An 18536-nucleotide genomic window follows, 5' to 3' on the forward strand; every position below is an offset into this window, starting at 1 on the left:
GCAGCAAGGGGGAAGACAGCTTAGATTGTAGTGTATATTGGGGGGGGGGGGGCGTGGAAACGACAGTCAATATACGCTCGTGTGAATAAGCCCTAAGCCTGTGACTTGCTGAGCGGTCATGTGCACAAGAACAGCATGTGACCACCCACCACTACTTCTGGGTTGTATGTGGCGGACACAGATAGATGGGGAGCTGTTGGAATAAAATGCATTTTCTCTTCATTGTACACAATTTCAAGTCCCTGCATTTAAAAAAAAAATATATTTTTAAATATCTATATAGTGTCCCAGAAAACTCCTTTAAAATGTCGCACAACTGGGGGGGGGGGGGGGGGGGGGGGGGGGGATCTGGAAAGGACTGATGGAAGGGCTGCTGTGGAAGAGAGGACTAATGAAGAGGACACTAGAGATGGGGGCTGTGATGACTGGGGAATGGGTGACTGATCATGGGTAAGAGTGCATGCTGATGGAGGAGAGTCCTGCACTTATCACTGGTAAATCTTGACTCCATTTTTTAGATAAAGCCGAAACGGTCGCTTATCACAGGGGCATCTTTGAAAGTTAAACCCAGCTCCAGTAATGGAAGGCTGGTGGCAGTGGCAGGTTCTCTTTAATATGCACCGATTGTATGAATTATGCGATTGGTTCTGCGAATCAATAACAAATATATATATATATATATACATACATACACATATACATATACATATACACACACACACACACACATATATACACATATATATATACATATACATACACACATATACAGGAATTTTTATTCTAGGCCAAATCATCCAGCCCTACTCCAAGTAGTTCTGTGGCTGAACCAGCCTAGAACACAATCTTTCTTTCTACATGAACTCTGCAGCCCTACTGAAGAGCGCTACCGATGTGACAAACATGCCATAAATATATTCTGCGGGCTGCGCTATAAATATAGCAATGGCTGGGCAAAAACTAATGGCCAGGTGATCTCAGCGTGATCTGCAACACATCGACTGGATACAATGCCCACTTCTGTATACACATGCATCACTTCCACACATCCTCCTCATTCTCTAATGACGTCCAGTCAGGCTGAAAGACAAACTAATTAGTGAGACAGAACAAACCAACAACATTCACAGGTGATTTAGCTATATAGAGCATTATAAAATGAGAGCCAGCTGACGGCGGTTCACTGGGTAGAATTTAGTACTGCAGAAAGTTATTTACTGCCTATCCATCGGAAAGTTACCCTGCATCAGTTTGGCCCGACATGTTGCTTACAAGGCCACTCTCACACTTGCGTCAGGGGTCCGTTTTATGATAACTTTTTAGGCTACCCCATACCCTTAAATCCACATCTCTCTACCAAAAAAAAAAAAAAAAAAAAAAAAACACGGGAGGGATCTGTATTCTCCATAGTAAGCAGGTCTGGAGGGAGGAAAGTGCAATTTATAGCTAGACAAGGGGAAGATGGGAGAAGGAGACTCGGGCACTTTCTAATTCCTGCTTCTATGACCCTAGCTAACCTCAAAGGTTTGATGATCACTGCTGCTATGTGCAATTAGTCATTATAAGCGATGTCAGCCAGCTCCATACTTCCAGCTCCCAAACAGATTTCTTTCCATGCTCAGCTTGCAATCAAGACAGCGTGGGCAGCAAGGGTGTGATATGCTTCAAAAGAAAAAAAAAAGTGGATTTGATGTGAAATGCACTCATTGCAATGAATGAGTTTTCGGTGAAAGTCCACAGCATGCTTTGCATTGAAAAATTTGCAACAGCGCCATCTTCTGCTCCAGATTTTTTCCACTGTAAGGCCTCATGTCCATGGGGAAAATTTGCATGGAGAATCTGCGACGGGCCTGAATTCTGCAGCGGGTTCCTCCTTTCCCATGGAAATGAGGTTAAAAAAATAAGATTAAAATTTACCTGTCCGGACCTTCCCTCTGTCACGGCCGGATCTTCCTTCTTCGGCCTGGTGGATGTGCTTGGCACGCTGGTAGCGTGCATGCACCGGGCACTCCATTTTTTTTTTTTTTTTAACTCCTGCTCTCCTGCGCCAGAGAGCAGAAATTCAGGTACGGGTGTTCCGCGGATCCAGACGGCTTCCACAGGCCTCAATAGAAGCCTGCGGGAGCCGTCCCCGCGGGAAACCCGCACTAGAAGTGGAGCATGTCGCAGGTATTTTCCCGCAGACGCAATCCACGCCTGAAGGGGAAAAAATGACATCCACAGGTTTTAACTACCTGCGGATGTCCAATGCATCCCCATGGGGCACGGATCACACTGCGGATTTTAAATCTTATTTTACCAGTGGACATGAGGCCTAAGTGAATGGAGTGCGTTAGCATCCTATTCACTTCTACTGTAGAATAGGTGCTTGCATTCTGATTTGTTGATTCGTTCACATGAGATCGCTACTCTTCCTTCACAGCATGGAGGTGGCTTACATCACATACAAAGAGGTGACCAGCGGCACTTTAATGTTAGCCACAGTCATAAAAGCACAACTAAGGCCACTCACATGTGCTTGTAAAAATGCACGTGTGAGAGCAGCCCAAGTCTCTTCAAACCCTTCTTTAATGTAGGAGTAAATGCCACATTTCCCCCCCCCCCCCCCCGCCACCTGCTGTCTAGGGCAGCTACAGACCACCCCTTCCCGTCAGTCTGCCTCACAGATTGTACAAAAATCCCAGTCCGCCAGCCATCACTGTAAGGCTGCCTGTCCGCGGGCGTTTGCGTTTTAACGCAGATTTACACCTAGGGAGCACACTAAAGTCGTTGCCATTTTCTACGATGAACCTAGCATTATGATAGGTTCATCGCAGAAAATCCCAGCATGCCACGATTTTTATACGCAAGCGGAAAATCGCGTTGGATTTCCGCTCGTGTACTTTGGGGGAAGTACTTCATCTGTTACTCGCATGCGGATTACTGCTGTGGATAACGTAATGAAATATCGCCCGTGGACAGAAGGCCTAATAGGAATCAGGCCTGCCTGAAAAGTTAATTGTTGAGAATGCTTAACAACATTCAGTTACAAATATCATTTATGTAAAAAATACATAGATTTAAGAAAAAAAATAAAACAAAAACCCACAGTGCAGTGTTCATACCCCAAGGCTGAACAAGGCAAATCATACTATGCGCCTGCGAGGGCCTTTTTGACTCCTCACAGACAAATATTTTCTACTGAACCTGCAATTTAGGGCACCAAAAAACAAAGAAAAACACCAAACACACTTGACTATTGTATTTCCTACTTGAGACAGTGCAGCGGTCCTGGGGACACTCGGGTCACTCTGTTAACGCTAGCGCCATTCACTGTGTTGAGATGAACTTCAGAGATGTACAGCGTCACTGATGAGGATTGTAGTCTTGTCTTCACAACTTCCAATGGGCATGTTAATATGGCACCAACAGTGCCCCCACATCTGCAAATAGAAGGGGGAAAAATATGTAAATACGGATTGTCGTTTTGTGTCAGCAACTCCTCCGATATAGGAGTACCAGGATGACAAACCCTGCATGTTCCCCTCCTGCGGTCACGCATGTCCCCATACTTGGTGCTAACCTAAGGGCATTGTATCTCTGCTTTGGCAGCAGCAGTGTCTCCACATACCTGCTCTGTCGACGGCTTTTCCTGTACTGCGGATAGACCCAGTGGCTCGCCATCGCACATGCGCAGTACAGGGTTTTTTTTTTTTCAATTTTCTTTTTTCCCCCGCCATTGCTAGGAGGCGGTGTGAAATTTGTGACCTGCCCCCAAATTTTCACTGCGGACTGCCCATGGGTTGGATGGCTTCTGTGCGGAGTCCGCATGAAAACGGAACATGCTGCGTTTTTCCCACCGCGAACAGAAATCGCAATTAATTTCCGCTCATGTGTAGAAGTATTAAGTGGCATTTGCTGCGGATTAGTGTTGCGGACACCAACCACGGATTCTGCAGCAAATATCAGTCTGTGTGCAGGACGTCTAAGGAGAGCACCTAGGTGTGCGAGGGGACTTCTAAAAACGACCCAGGCTCCTCTGGGAAATATGCAAATAAGAATGATGCAAGAAACTAAGTAGATCCAGCAATTGTGAGCAACGGCTAAAACCCCTATCCAGTACCTGCGGTTAGCGGCTCTCCACTATGCATCAGTCCATTCTAGTAAATCATATTATAGGCTGGGTATTTTGGCAGTTCTACCGGGTCTGGAAAATGCTGCATTACCGGTCAGCAGAGCCCGAGTAGATACACGTTCTAGGAATAAGAGCTGCATGCATGACTGGCTAATGAAACAAATGAGAAGGCAGAGCTGGCGCCGGCTCCAACAGCTTCATTAGGGCACAAATGACACTGATCTCCTGGAAAACCAATGAAGGCCGTGTGCCTAATGGGCCAGCAAAGAGCACAAGTCCAACAGCAAGAGCCAAAACCCCACTAGGAAAAAAAAAAAAGGTCCTAACAAAGACTGATGGAGAAGACTGAGGGAAATTAAATAAAAAATTAAAAAATTAAAATAATCCATTGATGTGGACTGCCGTCCGTACGAGCCGGTTATCTCCACACCACATGTCTGGAGTCCCACTGGTGACTACAACTAACTTATTTGCAGAGGGGAATATTCTGCAGCCTGTCCGCTTGAGGAAAATGTTCTCTACAAAAAGCTAAATGCCAGCAATTCCTTTCCTTTGTTCATATTTTAACTAGTCTCAGAATGATCCATTTTCTTTAATGTTTTTCTTCTATACCGCTGCTGCAATCCAGCGGCGTCACCCACCAAAGACCACGCAGCACCGCAATAGCCGACTCTTCCATAGCCCAGTCTATGGGAGAAGTGCGCACAGGGTTCTGAAAAAGTTAGTTAGTGCAGTGCAGGCCAACGGCATTGGATCGTGGGTGAGTATAAGGCTGGGTTCACAGGGCGGATTTGCCGCGGATTGCTGTTGCATATCCGCACTGCAGCAAAACCGCTGCTATTGCAGTGCAATGCAGCACAAACGAGATTTGCCAAAAAGCTGTTCTCACAGGGCGGATTTTTTCCGCACAGCCGCAGTGCGGGAATGCAACTGAGTCGCGGTTTTAAAAGATGCAGCATGTTCATGCTAGGGTCTTTTTCGCAGCGCTTTTTTGTCCATAGACCTCTATGGACGCAGCCAAAACCGCACCAAATACGCGACAAGTAAAAAAGCGCTGCAGAAAAAAACGCTTGTGGATTTTTCCGCACGAAAATCCGCAGCAAAATCCGCAAGCCCAAATTAACCTTTGAAGCGCTTCTTCTGCATCAAAACCGCAACAGAAAAACCGCGGCAAAACTGACAAATCAGCCCTGTGTGAACCCAGCCTAACAGACGTTACATTACCCGGGTCCCCATTGTGTCCCCAACAGCACAACCATAACTTAGTTTTTGGGGATGTGACGGGCTCCCTTTAAACATACATGTCATATAAACAATAAGTAGGTAACACAAAGTGCTTCCAGGAGCGGCACAATGAGCAGCAGCAGGTTTCACGTTAGTAAATACATACAGCAATGGGACAGCTTTCCAAAACCTTTAAAAAGAAAAATCTCCTTGTTATGGAAGTAAATGTCCCCCGGGATCACATTATCCACCTCTCAGGGCTGATTGGATGAATCTGGGGAGGAGAGATCCTCACTGAGTGATATTTTCATCACGCTGACTTGTACAGCACTGCCATTGTGAGCCTTCCAAGACAGCCCGGACCAGGCTGAGTACAGCAGGGAGACTTACAATATAGACCTTATTCCTGTTTATTGGAAGGCATGGCCATAGGCGCTTCCCAAAAAGGTCATGTCATCCCAGGAGATTTAAGGGGGGCCTATTATATAAAGCAGATTTTTAGATTTAATGTTGTTAAATAATTTTTTTGGTGTTTTTTTCCAGTTTTTTTTGTTATTTTATATTTAAAGCACAAACAAACAAAAAAACCCCTAAAATTATGCATTTTCATACTGAACAGAGCCCAAATATAGACTAATAAAGACCATCACTGGATCTCACTCAGCGCTTCACATTCTATGCGTTTACCCACAGCGACAAGCACGCGATCCAGCAATGTTTTAATGCTGACCGACAAGTCAGCAATAACGAAAATTAGACGAATAGCAAACAATTTTTTTGCCCTTAGATGGGTCATATTTGCATGCAGGAAACTGCAACAGACTCTGGCTCTGACCACAGCCAGCGAACCTGCATACCTTTGCTCTTCTGTATTCCGCATGATCACAGACACTCGTCGTTGGTCATGCGCAGTACAGATCCCCCCCCCCGTGGGCCGTGGGTCAGACGACTTCCATTTACTTCAATGGAAGCCATCTGTGCGGATTCTGTAGAAGAATAGATAGGACACTCTGCAATTTAAAAACCACTTGTGGAGATTGCAATAGCTATCTGCTCGTTCAAGCGGATGTGAATACCACAATCATTTGTGTGGGTGACTATCGTGGATTCTGCAAAAGAAATCTAGACGTGCGAGACTGGCCTTACATGGGATGATTATTGCTCATTTTCATTTGCTTGAATGAATTTTGAGCGACTGTCCTGTATAAATGGCCAACATCATCACAGGTAGGATTACAGCAAGTGTTGTGAATGGTGGCTCCTGTGTCATGCACTCCCTGCACAGCCATGCACCCAGCCTGCCAGTTGGGCCATGCTGCAGTTCTGTACACCGGTGGTGGATGGGGCACAGAAGGCATATCCTACAGTATGGGGATAACAGATTATGCCCACCGTTGCAATGTCAAATTTAGGGCTAATGCCCACGGCCGGATTTCTGCCACGTGAAACAAGGTAAAAATCCGGGGAGTTATGCCGCAGCTATTAGGTTCTATTGAACCTAATAGCTCAATGTTCACGCTGCAGAATTCCAGTGTGAAAGATGTGATGCCTTTTGAAGCAAAAATGTGATGTCTGTCTTTTTGGTGCAAGTAAGGGAGATGGAATAATACCTCAGCAGCACCCCCTATTGGAAGGCAGCATTCCTGCAAGTCAATGTTGAACTCTTTATCCAAGCCTTGTAACAATGACTGGGAATTGAAAGCCAAGCCAGAATCCATACACAGAGCTGCTTTGGGATGTTTCCCCTTCTGTGTTCAGTAGGCTTCTGGCTTGGCTAGTGAGAGGCCTGTGATGTGGGTCGGGAATGCTATCTTTTTTCCTTATGGAGAGCAGCTAGAAGGCGAGTGAGGGCACTTAAGACCATTCATGCTCCTCTGGGTAATATGCAAATAAGGGAGATGGAACAATCCCTCTGCAGCGCCATGGATCTTAGTTTCTCGCACTTGCCTGTGTGAAACCAGCCTTAGGATGCTTTCACACGGCAGAGAAAATAGCGAGAGGTTTGTACGTTGTTAGATGCAGGAATCGCATTCTTTTGAATGGAGTTGTACAGATCAGCAGTGTGGAGAGAAAATAAATTATGACATGTTCTATCTTTTTCCGTTTCTTGGAATGCTTCGCCCATTGTTTTCAAAGGAACTGTAAAACACATTGCACGGCTTGCGATGTGCATGTGAGTGCGATGGAATGTTTGCTGAAATCTGCGCCAGAGGATAAGTTCCCAGAAGTAATGGGAGGAGTTTGACATAAAAGTTGGCACGTTGGCGAGCGCAATATCGGGCAGGTTTTCACAGCCCCATCTCTAGCTCACCCATGTGTAGGAAGCCTTAGTTTGCTTTCACAACAGATTTGTAGAGTTTTCCCTGCTCAGCACCAGGAGTCTTGGCAGAAAGTTAGCTTGGCAGGAAGCTTCAGGACAAACACGTGCCCTTCATTAACTGGTGGGCACAGGGGCAACAAGGCTCCTAAAGGGAGCAGCGCTCAGAGACGCTCATCAGCATCTAGAACGTGTGCTCATACAATAACCGGGTACACAAGGCAGCATGCCCCAATTACTGCACACACAAGCCTTTGTAACGAGGGGCTTGGCAGCAACAACTGATGTGACAGGGAGAGAGAAGGAAAGAGTAATCGCTCAGCAAGAAGCCAGAGTCCACCAGCAATTGAGGAAAACAAATCACTTCATTAGCTTGCTGACCGGTGGAGTACTCACACATCGCTCGCCTGGACAGGTGTCATCAGGATACGTTAACGTAACTTGTGATGTAAGCGATAGATGAAATGAGGATTCTTTGGAGAAACTTACCTTCACAGCAGGATCCTTAAAGGGATTGTTTGAGTTAAAGAAACCCCTGTCACTGGATCCCCCACGCCTTAAAATAAATCAGCAGTTACTCCCCTCGTTCCCCTCCGCTGGCCCTGGTCTCCCTGTGACGTCACTTTACAAGCTGCAGTCATTCCCCAGCCCATCTGCAAACAAGCTGCAGCAGCCAAAGACAGGGCCGAGTGCCATCACTGGCTGCAGCAGCAGGTTACAGGACGTCACAGCAGCCAGTAAATAAAGATGGAGACCGGAGGCGGCGGGGAAGCCGGAAGACGCGATTGATCGCTGATTATGCATGAGGGACCCGGTGACAGGGGTTTCTTTAACCTGGACAACCCCCTTGTATGACTCATGTGCTGAGGCAGCAAGAAGCATTGGACAAGGCCCAGGGAGGAAGTTAGTAATCGCTTTGTGTCTTCAGTTTATATATGCTCTGAAAATGGAGCACTTCATATTGCTTTGTGCAGCTTTCAAAAACTGGGTGCCGCTGATTAAGGCAGTTTACATATGGGTGGATTTTTGCGGCGGAATCCATGTAAGGCATCCCCACCATGTATCCGCAGCAAATACAGTCCATAGCATGCTATCAAACACTTTTTCCTGCACACTTGAGGGACAATAAATTTTAAAAATCCCAGCATTCTACATTTTTGCACGGATGGCTTCTATTGAAGTCAATGGAAGCAGTCTGACCCACGGCCTGTCCGAAACTAACATTGTGGACAGGTCACAGATTCTGCGTCATCACCTAGTGACGGTGTGTGTGGGGGAGGAATAAAAAATAAACGATAAAGTCTGTACGGCGCATGTCTGACGGTGAGCTGCCTGGTCCATCCACAGTACAGAAAGACAGGAAATGACAGGTACGCGTGGACGCCATTGCCCATCAGGGCTGGATTCTGCTGCAGGCTCCCACATATGAAATCCAGCTATGCCGTGCGCAGGCAGCCCAAGGCTGGGTTCACACGGGGTGTGATTGCCATGGAAATTTCACCTGCGGCTTTTTATCCCGGGATAAGCCAGCAAAGGGGATGAGATTTGCAAAAATTTTGGTGTGTATGCACAACACTATAGAACATGCTGCGGTTTTTCCTGCACGCAATTCGTGTGAGCAGCAACATAGCTGCCTACGGAAGATTGGTACAGCATATTACCCCTCCCCTCCTGCAAGACATCAGGTTAAGGAGCAGGAAAAATTCATCAAGGCGACTCCAATACATAAGCGCAATACAAAGCAATTCCATGGTATGGAGTAGGCTCTAGTTAATAAATATCCTTGGGCAACTGACAATTATAAATGACAGCTCGTCACGACTGTACGGTTCTGGCTAGTGCCGGGTAGAAGCTACAGTTACAAGTAATTCCTCTTTCTCACATGTCACTCCACGGCTCCCGAGCTCCATTCACTGCACTGTGACCTTTGGTCTACTACAGCGTGATCACACAATGAGGCTTACAGCAGATATTTACCCTCAAACACATGAAGAGTAGCTGTGTATCCAACAAAAACAGACCTGTGAACACGTAGGATAGTAGCACCAGAGTACATAATGCCGCCTAGTACACGGATACATCACAGCGCACTACATCACCTTACAATACAGCAAGTGCAGGAACAGGCCTTTGAAAAACAGGGGACTAGCTCACAAAACAAAAAAAACTTGACAATCTTTTGGGCCAATTTAAAGGGAACTGGGAACCACTCACTGAGTTAATGTTTCCCTAACTGTTGGCAACACAGACCTGGGTCAGATATGCCCATTTACATTTTATTCTGAAACTTAAGTGTCTCAAAAAAAAAAAAATAATAATCTAGAGCCCTCGACTCAAAGAGGTGGGCTGTGCCAGGCTCTCCTTACCCACAGCTTTCTCCCTATACACAAGCAGGAAGAGCCCAGCATGCCCGGCCTCTCCGACTCCTGAGCTCAGTTCCAAGCCAAGCTTGCAAGTGGGTTTTTCTAAAACTCTACAGGGTTTTAAAATAAAACACATGTGGGCACATCTGTCATTGGGTCATACTGCCCATTTGGCCAGCAAGAACCTGATGACATACCCTTCGAACTAAATACTGTGGAGCCAGCATAACACTGGGACAGTTACATAGAGCTACTTTCTAGAAACCATGTCCCCTACCATGGTCAATGTGGGTTAAAATTACAAGTGCGATGCCGAACACCAGGGTGAGCAAAACACTTAAACAGGGTCTGATTTTTCCCATACCTAGACAATAAGAACTTACCCCTGTGGGTCCAGCAAGAAAGGTTTGTGCCCCAATTGCCAACCTGCTGGGGCTCACGCAGCACAGATTTGACAAGACATGTGGTTCTGACAGAAATATGGGAAAGAACGCACAATCCTCCAAGTTGTCAGTAAGCGTTTCAGAATATCTTACAGCTACAGTGAACAGCCTGGAAATAATCAGCCCGATGACGGCAAGGAATGCATGCAAACGCTGATTGTCAGACCCAACTCAATTACTCCAAATGCTCTAGTCGGGCATCTATATGGGACTGGCGGAGACAATCCTGCTTAAACACAAGTCACATGGCAGTAATAAAGCTAATGGCAATTACACCACTTAAAGGGGTTGCATTACTTCTGTTTGCCCATTTCCATGCACTTTGTAATATACATTGTGCATGGAAAATGAAGCTTTGGACTTACCTGAAGGGGTGCCAGGGAAGGGGAGGGGTGCCCCCAGGGGTGCCCCCCCCCCCCCCAAGAGAAATGTCTGTTGCCCATAGCAACCAGAGCACAGCTTGCATTTTGTTATGCTGCTGAGGTAAAGTGAAACCTGCGCCGTGATTGGTTGGTCTGGCAAAGGACTAGATTTTCTCCAGATTCCTTAGGCCAGTTGTAGACGGCCATGTTTTAAACCATCCATATTACGGTTATAATATCCAGAAATCACGCTGTTCTACCAGTTGAGTTAGAATCCCGGGGGTCCGAGCACCACTGCACTCATTTTAGACCGCAGCCGCCTGAAACTTAGATTTACCAGTTTTGGCGAAAATCTTAGACAAGCAATAACCACCATCATGGCTCCCACAGACATTGTTTTTAGTCTGGGTTACCACATATTCCACTGTTAATTACTACACCAAAGAGTGAAGTGACCGAGGGCCAAGAACGTCAGAATGGATGCTGTAGTTTTCATGTCGGTCATTTCTCCGCCCCATACAGGATAGCGCGGCACGCAGCGTCCCTCCGCCCCATACAGGATAGCGCGGCACGCAGCGTCCCTCCGCCCCATACAGGATAGCGCGGCACGCAGCGTCCCTCCGCCCCATACAGGATAGCGCGGCACGCAGCGTCCCTCCGCCCCATACAGGATAGCGCGGCACGCAGCGTCCCTCCGCCCCATACAGGATAGCGCGGCACGCAGCGTCCCTCCGCCCTGATATGAACAATGGATCGGTACATAAAATCATCCGTTTCCAGCTCAGTCATAAAACAACTGGCTGACATGACAGATATGTGAATCACAACCCCCCTGATTTGAACAGTGAAAGGGATGCATTTTCGGATTTTTTCCTTCACACCCACGGGTACGAATTGCGTATTCCATGAGCAGAAAATAAATTGCAGCTTGCTCCATTTTACCCTGGGATCTGCACAGACTGCCTCCACAGATATCAATGGAGGCGTGTGACCCGCAGTCCACATGCAATTAACATACGGTATGGGCTACGGGTACCCGCGTCATTGCTAAGCAATGGCATAGGAAGTGCAAAAACTGTATGGTGTATAACCGCAGAGGCACCCAGGTCGTGTGCCGTACGTAGGGTCACCGGACAAGCTCAAAACCGGAATCCGATCCCCTTGTATGAGCCCGGCCTCACAGCTCAATAGCAATTCTGTGTTGTGGATGCATCACCAGAGGCCCTTGTAGACGGAACGATGTGTGGGTACAGAAAAAAATCTGCACAAACTAATAAGTGATGGATAATTGTTCAGTCTACCTGCACGCCAACTTCACGTTCGCCTTTCGCTTTACGCAGACCTAGAAACCATTGTCGGCTCATTCACTTAGCGTTCAGTTTAAGCAGCGCTCATTCAGTCCCTTTCATTCACTTACACAGCAATTTCGAAAGACTGAACAATTTCTTGTTTGAATGAGACAACAATGTATCCACCTGTACAAACGGCCGCGAGAGAGCGAACAATGACGTGATTCACTCGGTGTAAACTTGACAGATTTACCTCTGATTTGAAGAGGACGGCTCAAGAACTAGTGAACTTCTATCCTGCAGACGTCTGTGACTTTAGGTGGGAGCAGCAGAAGTGGGTGACAGATCCGGCCTAGGAAGGTCACTTCTATCAGCTATTAGTACGTATCCAGTGCAGAGCCTTGTGTTCAGAGACGCAGGGGTAGAACTAATCCGCCCGCTTCTCCTGGCACACTGAGGGCTGCTCTGTAATCTAACAATGTGGTTTGATTCAGCGCCATTACAACACTGAGAGGGCATTGCCCTTGTGCTGCTGTACAGCGGCCAATATCCTCCGCCGCTGCACAGTAAGCCACGCTCTCCTTGACAACAGGAAGAGCTTCAGTACAAGAAGTCACTGCAAGGGCGCAGACTGTCCATGTGATCACCTTCTCCAGACAGTAATTACAGGTCATGCTAGTAATTATTAAATTAGGTAATTACCAAAAGAGACCTTACACAAGCCAACTTTCAGAGTAAAACATTAAAAGAAAAATTAGTGGTCACATGACGTGACTCAAAGATGTAGCAAGACTGCCGAGGACTTGCAGCGGCCGTCAGAGAGGTGCTTTGTCAGTACTGTTTTTTTTATCTAATAGTCCACTTTTCAGATAAGAATCTGATAGGGTGGTCCGCCGGGGACCTTAAAAAAAGGAGTATACTCATCTCAGGGAATCCCATTTCAAAAAGATTTGAAGTCACAAAACAATGCTCTCACCCATAAGATGTCAATTTACAAAGTGCTCCGTTCTCCAGATATTGCACCTATTGATTCCTCTGCCCTCTGGTTGTTTACAGCTTAGGTCACTTGGAGTCCGGTGATCCTCTCTTCATACACCCTCCATCGCCTGTTCCTACAGTGTCCCTGGCAAAGTCAACCACACAGAAAGCACAACTTTCTAGGCCGCCTGCATACAGACAGGTTGGATTCCAACCCTGTGCATGGCTGACGTCCGTGCTGTAATTTTCTGTATTGTGGATGGTCCAGACTGCTCGCTGTAGGACATGCGCAATACAGAATCTCCCCCCCCCCCCCCCCGCCCCATCATCGCTAGGCAGTGACACAGGTACCCATGACCAATCCACGAATTCGGATGGGCAACGGGTTGCATTGACTTAAGATCGCAATTAGTTTTCGCAAATGTGTAGGAGTAAGCACTTTGACATAGCATGTAAAGAATGGCATTTGCTGCGGATTCCACAATGCAAATCCGTTAGTGTGCACACACTTCCATAGAGATGAATGGGAGGTGCATGCACACAGCCTTCTGACCAAAGAGTCACACTAGAATGCACACACGGACTCGGCTGGGGCATACCACAGGAACAGTGGGCCGGGCGAGTATGAAAAGAGGCCCCCAGACTCATCACCTAAACTACGAGCACTACAACTTAGCTTATGGTGCTAGCAGTCAGTGAAAGGTTTCCTAAAAATATCAGGAAAGTTGCAAATAGGAACAACTTGCTACATCAGTCACCTGTATCGCAGGCTACAGCAGGTGAGCACCAAGGGTCCCCCAAACTGTGGACCCTTGAGCTAGAGCCACGTGTAAGCCAGAAGGGCAGCCACCACAAATGCAATTAATTGTTATTCGCAGAATCTCTCCGCTGCAGAACGTAGAAAGAACCTTTCACACGGAACGGAATATTCAGTAACAGTGTTGCCAAGCATGCCATGCCAGAATTCTGCACGGCTAACCACGGATTATGACGTTAAATTGCCATTTGACTGCGCACACAAAAAAAACGTGCCAGCAGATTTTAGTGGTGAATGGTCTGCAACACTTATGAAATATTCCTTCCTGTATGCGAGGTCCCTTTTGCTGATTGCGGACGGCACCAAGCCTAGTCATTGGCTGACTTGACAGGTGTAGGTGGCAATCAGTGTTTTTCTGCCAGCATTGTAAAGACGTGGCCTATAGGGGTGCCATTACACAAGGCAGAGCTCCACTGATTGCAGCCGGTACCTGGACTCAGTGCTTGAACAGGCAGGTTCAGCTGCCAGCCTCAATCAGCGTTTCTCCACCTGCGTTTTTCATTACGATAGCAGCCTTGAGTGATATTACATGGCAGTGTATTACACAAGCACCGCCACTACTGCTCACGTTTTCCTGGAAGTTGCAGGGTTGACCCTCCACGTGCAGATACAGCCCTGTAATTAGCGCCATTACACGAGCGTTAATGGTGCTCATGTAATAGCAGCCTAAGGTTGCATTCCCATGTAACAGGTACCGGCTTGTGACTAAGACTGCACTCAGCTGCGACTGTTAATGGAAGTGCAATCCTGCCAATAAGCCGTTACCTGTTATGTGGGAACACAGCCTAAACGCCCTTCAAATGAAGGAGGAACTGCACCAATAGCAGACGGCACCTGGAGGTCTCCGTTCAGTGACTATAGAGAAAAAGAAAAAAACGCAACGTGTTCCACTTACAGAAAACCTATTGAAGTCAATGGGAATGTTTGCGTCTTTTTGTGTGTGACAGTTAGTGCTTTAAAAAAACAAAAAAAAACACACGATTAGGGCCAACAGTTCTGGTCAGTGAAAAAAACTGCATATGCCCGTGTGAACAAGCCCTTAAGATGCCATTACCCAAGCACCCTTAATGCTCAGGTAATAGGCCTAATTGCTGGGCTGCATTGGGAATTGTCAGGGAAATACCTGAGTGACAGCGGGCCAAGAGTAGAGCAAACAATTCCTGGAACAAATAGTTTGGAAACTACCGATAACAGTTACCTAATATGTGTAGAGAGATGGCAAGGTGGAGCTTCACTTTCGCTGAAACTGGCATTGGGGCAAGTTTAGCAGCTACCCATAGCACTTCAGGCTGAGTTTTTTTTTTTTTCAGTTTCACATCTATCCCATGATGCATCAGCACTGCATTAGCCAAGGCTCTACCACGTTTTGCCCACTGGAGGGGCAGTTTAGTTAAATAATTACCTTCTGTTTTCAACTAAACAAGCATACAGTCAGAAATATGAGCTGCGACCTCCTCTACTATAACTGTGCGGCAGGAGATTATATGTTCCGCCATATAAAACTCTGTAGTAGATCCATGTATCAGCGTTACACAAACTGAGTCTGAATGGAAACTGAATCCACAACCCCAAGTAGATCCGACTGAGTCAGAAGTGAGGTCACATGACTGAGGAAGAAGAGGCCAGGCCTTTCAGACAGAGGAACAACATAGATATTACCTACACACAAACCAACAATTCTTAAATATTAAGTTAAAGCCCGGTTTCACACCCGTGTTGGGACCTCTGGCCGGAGGTTCCACTGCAGATCCGGCTCAAAATACCAGAAGACAGAGCTCAGCATGCAGGACCTTCTTCTGTCCAAAATCCAGGCAGCTGATATGGAACCGAATGGACTCCATTATAGTCAATGGGGTCCGCCCGAATCCATCCTGAGTCAGAGCCGTTCCGGATGCAGGAAAGCAGATATGAAGCCATCCCAACACAAGAGTGGGATCTATATTACAAGTCATTTTCTGATGATACATTCACTATAAGAAACTATGTCCCCCCCCCCCCCCCCCCCTACGCACTGATCGCTCCTGCCCCGAGGACCCACCACTAAACTACATCCCCCCATGCACTGATCACTCTGAGGATCCACCACTAAACTGTCCCCCACACACTGCCCGCTGCTGCTCTGAGGACCTGTCACTTATAAGTTGTATGCTTTAGGACTCTTACACAAGTGCCTTCACCCACAGGATCTCATGCTGCAGATGGACAGTCTCGGCATGTATAAACATGTAATATGAAAGATAACACATACTGCAATCTTTTTTTACGTGCATTTCACATGAGAGGCACAATTGAAAGTAAAGTTTGTTACATACACAGGCCACTTCTCATCTGCTCCCTTGTACAGCAGTCACCCACCAGCAGCTTCCAGGCCTGATGACTGCAGAGCTGTGCCCAGAGCAGCCTACAGCAGTCAGGTCTGTCCTGTACAGGTGGGCAGCAGATGATGGGAGTAGTCGTCCTTGTAGCATAGCTGAAGTGCCTATAGCCATAGAGGGAGCTATGAGTGCTGATCAGCAGGGAGGTCAGGATATATAACACACAGAGCTCCCGGCCATTGCACGTGCAGGTGAGCTGCCGCGTCCCGTGCAGGTACCTACCCTCCAGCAAACAGATGTACCAGGGTGTCTCTCTGGCTCATTCTCTCTCATTCTTCTCCCCTGCAGACAGGAGGAGGGAGCAGGCTCCCGGGGAGCCCGTCAGGGCAGGAGGCAGCACACCGCGGCTCGGAGCTGTAGGCCCGCTGGCATACCACCTAGCAGCAGCCCGTTCACTGCTCAGCTCCTGCGGCTGCAGGCAGGCTTGTCACTGTATATAAGGGTGTATGGCGGCCACTAGGGAGAGCGCTGACCTCACACCCCGCCTGCCTCCAGGGTCCTGCCCGGATCACTGTCTCCTCTGCCGCCTGCTCCCAAGCTCTCGCTTATGAATATTCAGCAGCCCCCGACATAAATAGAGGCTGATTGGCTGGGAGCTGGAGCGGAAGTGACGGCGGGACACAGCTGCCTCCCACGTGACTTGGCTCCCGCCAGGAATGTTCAAGGTAGTAAGTGGCAGAGCGACTACACATCCCAGCATGCAGCGCGTCGCAGTGGGCGTGGCTAAAACAGCCGGCAGTTTGGGCGCGTTGTTGGAGGTTCACAGGTCGCTGACAGCGGCCGTGACTGGTGTGCGTAGTGTAGTCACCGAGGGCCTCATTAGCCTTATGGCTGCCGGCTGTAGTCATATAGTTCACATGCAATAAACAGTACCCATTAAGGTCAATTGGCTCCTTCACATGAGCGTATTGTGTCACGAGATGAGCAATTGTGTGGAAAAAATACCTGGCATGAACCATTCTGGGACAGAAATAGGCCATTATGGTGAAGAGGCAGCGCATTGCTGCATATCTGCATACGATTTCAATGAGACTGTGTTCTTTTTTGTGTGCGCGAATACGCAGCAATCAGTGGTCAAAAACGCAGGTGGGAGTGATTTTTGGTTGCACTAATATGCATCATATTTTTATGGCTGAAATGTGCTTTATGCTCCTGTGAACAAGTCCTAATAGTAGCCTCAGAAGTAACAGGGACCCCCCATGGTGGCTTCAGAAGTAACAGGGACCCCCCATGGTGGATTCAGAAGTAACAGGAACCCCCCCATGGTGGCTTCAGAAGTAACAGGGACCCCCCATGGTGGCTTCAGAAGTAACAGTGATCCCCATAGTGGCCTCAGAAGTAACAGGGACCCCCCCATGGTGGCTTCAGAAGTAACAGGGACCCCCTATGGTGGCTTCAGAAGTAACAGTGATCCCCATAGTGGCCTCAGAAGTAACAGGGACCCTCCATGGTGGCTTCAGAAGTAACAGGGACCCCCCATGGTGGATTCAGAAGTAACAGGGACCCCCCCATGGTGGCTTCAGAAGTAACAGGGACCCCCCATGGTGGCTTCAGAAGTAACAGGGACCCCCTATGGTGGCTTCAGAAGTAACAGTGATCCCCATAGTGGCCTCAGAAGTAACAGGGACCCTCCATGGTGGCTTCAGAAGTAACAGGGACCCCCCATGGTGGCTTCAGAAGTAACAGTGATCCCCATAGTGGCCTCAGAAGTAACAGGGACCCCCATGGGGGCTTTAGAAGTAACAGTGACCCCCATGGTGGCTTCAGAAGTAGCAGTGACCCCCATGGTGGCTTCAGAAGTAGCAGTGACCCCCATGGTGGCTTCAGAAGTAGCAGGGACCCTCATAGTGGCCTCAAAAGTACCAGTGACTTCCATAGTGGCCTCAAAAGTACCAGTGACCCCCATAGTGCCCTCAGAAGTAACAGTGACCCCTATAGTGGCCTCAAAAGTAGCAGTGGCCTCAGAAGTCACAGTGGCCTCAGAAGTAACAGTGACCCCCATAGTGGCTTTAGAAGTAACAGTGAACCCCATAGTGGCCTCACAAGTAATATTGACTCCTTTAGTGGCCTCAGAAGTAACAGTGACCCCTATAGTGGCCTCAGAAGTAACAGTGACCCGTTACTGTTGTATCTTGTCTCCACCGGAAGGTGAGGTGGAGACAAGGATTGTGCGGCTTGACAACCAGGGGACGGCCACAGATGCTGATTGGCTGCTGATGGGCTGCCAGCCGCGCTCCTTACACTGTAGTGAGTC

General features: G+C 47.8%; 1 protein-coding gene across 1 annotated transcript in view; it reads right to left on the reverse strand.

The window, feature by feature from the left end:
* The window catches only part of SLC25A36 (solute carrier family 25 member 36), a 39874-nt gene extending 23035 nt beyond the window's left edge, over positions 1-16839 (reverse strand). Inside the window, exons 1-2 of the mRNA XM_066599088.1 lie at positions 16505-16839; positions 3252-3422 (exon numbers count right to left, since the gene is read on the reverse strand). Of these exons, the coding sequence (XP_066455185.1) occupies positions 3252-3422; positions 16505-16545 (212 nt within the window). The 5' untranslated portion in view covers positions 16546-16839. The remainder of the gene's footprint in view (positions 1-3251; positions 3423-16504) is intronic.
* Positions 16840-18536: the final 1697 nt, after the last annotated feature.

The sequence above is a fragment of the Eleutherodactylus coqui genome, chromosome 1 (assembly GCF_035609145.1).
Source record: "Eleutherodactylus coqui strain aEleCoq1 chromosome 1, aEleCoq1.hap1, whole genome shotgun sequence".
Lineage (NCBI taxonomy): Eukaryota > Metazoa > Chordata > Amphibia > Anura > Eleutherodactylidae > Eleutherodactylus > Eleutherodactylus coqui.